Here is a 5,774-nt window from a genome sequence, read left to right as displayed (position 1 = left end):
CACCCTCACCCACAGAAAGCACTATTGTGCACAAACAAATCGAGCAACCCAGCTGCTGAGAGCGACCATGGACCTCGCGACGGGGGCCATGGGCAGCCTGCTCCTCAAGCTAGGCCAACTCCTCATGGTGGAGTACAAGCTGCAGACGGGCGTCAAGGAAGATGTTGAATATCTCAAGAGAGAGCTGGAGAACATGTATGCTGCCCTCCGCAAGGTGGGGGGCGTGCCGCGAGACCAGCTCGACGAGCAGGTCAAGCTCTGGGCGAACGAAGTCAGGGACTTATCGTTCATAATGGAGGACATCGTCGACAAGTTCCTGGTGCGCGTCGAGGGAGCTGAGCCAGCCATCAAGCCACACAAACTCAAGAAGCTCATGAAGAAGATGGGGAACTTGTTCAGCAAGAGCAAGACTCGCCATGAGATCTTGGATGAGATCAAAGACATCAAGCTCCGCGTCATGGAGGCGGCTGACCGACGTGATAGGTACAGGGTCCACGACGTGGTTGCTAATCCAGCTAGTGTAACCACGATTGATCCTCGCCTGTTGGCTCTGTACAAGGACCAGAAAGAGCTTGTTGGTATTGATGATTCATTGAATGAGCTAACCAAGAAGATGAGTGATGGGGATTTTGACGCGTCCAAGCAACTCAAGATACTCACTATTTTCGGATTCGGAGGCCTTGGCAAGACAACTCTTGCCAAAGCAGTGTATGATAAGCTTAAAGCGCAGTTTGATTGCAATGCTTTTGTTCCGGTAGGACGGAACCCTAGCGTGAAGAAAGTTCTCAATGACATAATCCTTGAAATTGACGGGCAAAAGTACTTGGAGTTGGATGAAAGGCAGCTAATCAACAAACTCAAAGGATTACTCGAGAACAAAAGGTATGCACCATATTATGTAGTTTCATATACTTGAAGTAGTAAATAGGGGGGTTGCATGAAAGGCATCCAATCGTTGAACTGTGAGAACAAGTGGTACGCACCCTGTTATGTAGTTTCATATACATCAAATAGTAAATGGGGAAAAGTTGCCTCAACCCTGAGAAGAAATGATTTAGAGATGCATGCAAAATTTGGTTCGAGACATATTACAAGAGAAGGGTTTCAATGTTCCTATCATCACTCTTGTGTTTTTTGCAAAAAAAGTGTATTTTTTGCAGATAATAATGTATTGTATCAAGTTTTTATACCTTCTTTGCCATAATTTGGGTTGTGACTTACCCTCGAATCTTTGCCGGTGTTCATTTATTCTAGAACTTATAATTGATGTCAATTCAAAAATATATCTATTAACTAAAAGTATCTAGATTGGGAAATGTTGTTAATCAAAACTAGAACTCTGGACCATGAGCTAGATTGGGACCGAAATCTTGTCCCTCTCCTCACGTCGTCCCCCTGGGCGGCCGGTGGGAGCACCCAGATCCGCCGCCTCTCGCCCCCCCCCCCCCCCCCCGCCCCCGCCCTCCTCGCCGCCATCGTCGTGGGTTGCCAGGACAAGCCCGGTCGGCGTGATCTGCAGCGGGGCCGTCTTCTCCTCCCGCTCGGCGCGGGGTGCTCTCCTCTAGTGGCGGCATGGCGCGGGCGTGGGGCACGACGGCGCGCGCTAGCGGAGGTGGATGATGGGCATGCGATGCGCCCAGATGGCTGTGTGGCGGCGTCCTCTTCTGTGCCAGCGGTGGGGTCCGGTTTTCGGCTCTGCTACGGGCTTGGGCGACTCTGTTGCCCAGGCGCGGCACGACTGGTTGCCGGCGGGGCTGTGGGCTGCAGCTGGTGCACAGGGCCGACCGACAACGATGGTGCGGGCTGGTAGATCCGGATGGATCTGTCGCCAGGCGGCCAGCTGGTGGCGTATAGAGGTGGAGAGTGTCCTTGGGGGCCTCTTGGCGGATGGTTGGCAGTATTGTGGGATGTGCATTTCGCCTGGTACGATGCTGGTGGCGCGGGGTGGTGGTGTTGCTCTCCTTCGGGGTTTGGTCCGACTGGATGCTCCAAATTTAGGGTTCATGCTCGGGTGTGCCAGTTCGGGCCCTGGGGCGAACCAGAGCTTGAGCTTCGGGTAGGAGAGGTCAGGCTTGGTATGGGATGTGCTCGCGGGTGGTGCTCATTCTCTCCTCGTGGGTATGGTGGTTGGTGGTGGTGGTCGGGTCTTGTTGTCCTGTCGGGCAGATTAGCGCTGGTGACCACGATTGAGGCGTCGCGCGAGCGGGCTCGGCGGCGGCCGTCGGTAATCACAGGGTTGTGTCCCTCCCGGTCCAGCGAGACTGGCTGGGGATGCAGGTGTGGATGCCCCCTACCGTGGGGGCATCGACCCAGATCCCGTGACTGATACCGGGCTATGAATGAAAGGAGATCCCTTTCTTTCCTCCTTCCGAGGTTGGTACTCCGTGATGTGGACGAATGATGGTGGCTTGGACGTGGATGCCAGAGCGGCGGCTCCGGATGGCTATCCGCAAGGTTGGCTCTCCGGCGGGCACCATGTTGGTGGTGGTGACTCTCTCTCTCTCTCTCTCTTGGTCATGTGGGCGGCGGGAGGGTAGATGTGGCGGCTCGAGCACTCTCCCTGTATTTGGCAGTCGCGTCGCCTTGATCCAAACCTGGGGAACTAAATTCGTTGCGCTTGTCCTGAAGACCTCGTGGTGGCATGGGGGAGCTATCAAGTGAAAGCTCCACGCTTTGTGGCCAATGAAGGCGACGCTCGCGGATGTCGCTATCTTCTTGACGATGTCGTCATGGTGCTCCTCTTTGTGCCATGGTTTCGGGTGAAGACCATTGTTTGTTCTAGACTGCCCTCGGCAGTGGTGACACTTTCCGGTGTTTTCCCTCCTAGGGGCGTTGTCGTGGAGCTTAGGTGTTTAGGACTTTATGTGACATTGTACTCGGTTTGTCAATGCTTTCTTTCCGTAGCGTAGGCGTGTTCTGCGTGATCCGGCTATCTTGGGATTGACATTGTATGATGGCTACCTCACCATCTTGTATCGTTCGGCCGTGTACTCGGTTCAGTGATTACTTTATATATAAAGCGGGGCGAAAGTCTGTTTCGAAAGAATTCTGGATGATGGTGGAATTAAACTCTGCCCGTGCATACATGTCTCTCTCCTGGACCGTCCATTACCTGATTCAGCAATACAACTTTAGATTCCGTAACATGCATGCATTCTCTTTTTGAAGATATTTTGAATACTTATTAGGCGTCTCATAAAATATTTCCACTAATTTGTTATATCCCTTGCGCTATGGATGGCGATGATAGGTACTTGATTGTCATTGATGACATATGGGATAAAAAAACCTGGGAACTAGTCAAGACCACTTTGGTGTGTAACAATTGTGGAAGCAGGATAATCACAACTACTCGTATACTCGAAGTTGCCACAACGGCCAGTGAAGTATACAAGCTACAACCACTTTCTCCTTCTTTATCCAAGGATTTATTCCATAGAAGATTATCTTGTGGTGCAAAAGAATGGCCTAATCATCTGCCAGCAGAGGTATACAATAAAATTTTACATAAATGTGGTGGTGTACCATTGGCTATAATCACAATAGCTAGTTTGCTTGTCGGTAAACCTGTGGAGTTTTGGTCCAAGGTGTACACTTCAATTGGTTTTGGGCATGAAGAAAATGAAGACGTGGAGAACACGAGGAAAATACTTTTATTTAGCTATTATGATCTACCTTGTCACCTCAAGACTTGCTTACTGTATATGAGCATCTATCCTGAAGACCATCTGATTGAAAAAGATAGTTTGATATGGAAGTGGGTTGCCGAAGGTTTTATCCATGAGGAACCAGGGGTGGGACTATTCGAGATTGGTGAGAGGTACTTCAATGAGCTAGTGAACAAAAGCATGATAATGCCGGTAGAGAGAAATCAATATAGCAGCATCATAACTGGGTGTCGTGTCCACGACATAATGCTTGATATGATATGTTTATTGTCAAAGGAAGAAAAGTTTGTTACTGTTTTGGATAGTAACGAGCAATATGCAAATTCACATTGCAATGCTCGTAGGCTAGCTGTTCAACATATAGTCCAACCTCTGGCTAGCACGTCAATATTACAAGCAAGGTCACTCAATGCCATGTGTAATGCTGAGATGTTGCCATCACTTTCATGCTTTGAAGTTTTGCGTGTCCTAGCTTTAGAAGGCCCCTCGGGTTCGCACAATCCTAATCATCTTGAGCATGTTGGAAAGTTAGTTCACTTGAGGCACCTCAAACTAGGGAGCATTGGCATCAGTGAGCTCCCAAAGGAAATAGGGCATCTGAAGTTCTTGCTGGTATTGGACTTGGGTGAAAATAGCATAAGTGAACTTCCAGAGAGTATTGGTAGATTAAGTCAACTTAAGTACTTGAACATCTGCAAAACTGACATTGAAGTGCCATGCTGGATCGGGGACTTGACTTCTCTGGAAGAGCTATGCCTATGTGTAGTTGATGAGGACTCCAACTTTGTGACAGAGCTGGGCAAGTTAACAGAGTTGAGGAAGCTCCGCATTACTATAAGTTTAGATCTAGCTGATGATAGTGCAATGAATAATTGGGCCAAGCCTGTAGCCAAACTGAGCAAGATCCAAGTCATAGACATTGATAGTGTCTTGGGGAGTAGAGATTCCACTAACGAAGAGAACCCTTGGGAACAGTATGCCCTCTCTCCACAACTCCGTGTTCTGCGCATGGCCTACCTAGAACCTGGGCTGGTGGCAAGGATCAATCCGAGGCTACTTCCCAACCTGTCCCATTTAGACCTGTTTGTATACAGTCAAGATCTTGATGTCTTTGGAAGTTTTCGGGAGCTTGTTTCCCTCCGGCTGGACATGGAGTCACCTCTGCACCATGACACCACGGGCGGTGCAGGTGCCTTCCCCAAGCTGAGGGTATTCAAGACATCAGCAACTCTTCGCTCGTTTCAAGAGGGAGATATGCCGGTCCTTGAGTCTCTCAGGTTCCGCGTCATAGCACAGTCCAATGATGATGGCATTAGCTTTGACTTTGACTTTGGTAGCCTAGGGAACCTCCCTTTGCTTCGGGAGGTCACAGTCATTTTATATGCCCCTCCTGCGGACCACGAGAAGGCTAAGGAAACGGCAAGGCGTGCAATTAAAATGCTTCCCAACCGTGTCAGGCCTTATACCAGAACAAGGGATATAAAGTACTGGAGTTAGAGGTAACAAAGTGTATATTTATTTATTCGTAAGTGCTTATCTCCACGGGCAGTATCTCACAGATCTTCTTTTTCCTTTTTTTTTGCCAGATTGACAAACAGATTGAGCTAAGCTTATCTTTCTGTTCAAGAGGTGTTCAAGAGGTATTTATGTACCTCCCTGTCTATATGTATTTATGTACACCTTATCTTTCTTTTCTTTCTAGAATAAATAACAGCAGTTGCCAGTCAACTGTAAAAAAGTCGATTACCAATCTGTGTGCATGATACATATATCGTTCTCATTGTTTTATATAGTAACCATTGATACTCCAGTATACATTTTCTGAGAGTTACTACTCCATATATGTAGGCTGGCAGCTGTGTTAACGAATCATCGCGGAGAAAGAAAATATATCGGGAGGCGTCCATTTGTTTGCTCTATTATTTTTTTGAAGCAAACAAAAAAACACCAAAAAAGCATCTACTTATTTTACTGTCTTTTCAAAAATGAAACCGCACAAAGCCAAAAAGAAGTGCTTTTTTTTGCAATGTTTTCATTTTTTAGCAGAAGAAAAAATTAAAAAAAATGTTTGCTTGTTTCTCTGCCTTCTGTAGTAATGGGGAAAAA

The 5,774-nt window shown here is 47.9% G+C and overlaps 1 protein-coding gene across 1 annotated transcript; it reads left to right on the top strand.

The window, feature by feature from the left end:
* Positions 1-5,406, top strand: LOC125522944 (disease resistance protein RGA5). Its single transcript, XM_048687984.2, has 3 exons — positions 1-882; positions 3,251-5,167; positions 5,255-5,406. Exons 1-2 carry the CDS (start codon positions 68-70, stop codon positions 5,163-5,165), a joined length of 2,730 nt encoding a protein of 909 aa, XP_048543941.2. The 5' UTR covers positions 1-67; the 3' UTR covers positions 5,166-5,167; positions 5,255-5,406.
* Positions 5,407-5,774: the final 368 nt, after the last annotated feature.

Source organism: Triticum urartu, chromosome 7A (assembly GCF_056163025.1).
Source record: "Triticum urartu cultivar PI428250 chromosome 7A, HENAU_Tu73, whole genome shotgun sequence".
NCBI lineage: Eukaryota > Viridiplantae > Streptophyta > Magnoliopsida > Poales > Poaceae > Triticum > Triticum urartu.
The sequence above is the reverse complement of the archived record's forward strand: the minus strand, read 5'-3'. Positions and strand labels throughout refer to the sequence as shown.

What these genes read in the sequence shown, in the direction of transcription:
- LOC125522944 (XM_048687984.2), top strand. Translation starts at nt 68, where the DNA reads ATGGACCTCGCGACGGGGGCCATGGGCAGCCTGCTCCTCAAGCTAGGC. An exon ending in GGATTACTCGAGAACAAAAG is followed by an intron (nt 883 to 3,250) that starts GTATGCACCATA and finishes TGGCGATGATAG; the next exon opens with GTACTTGATTGTCATTGATG.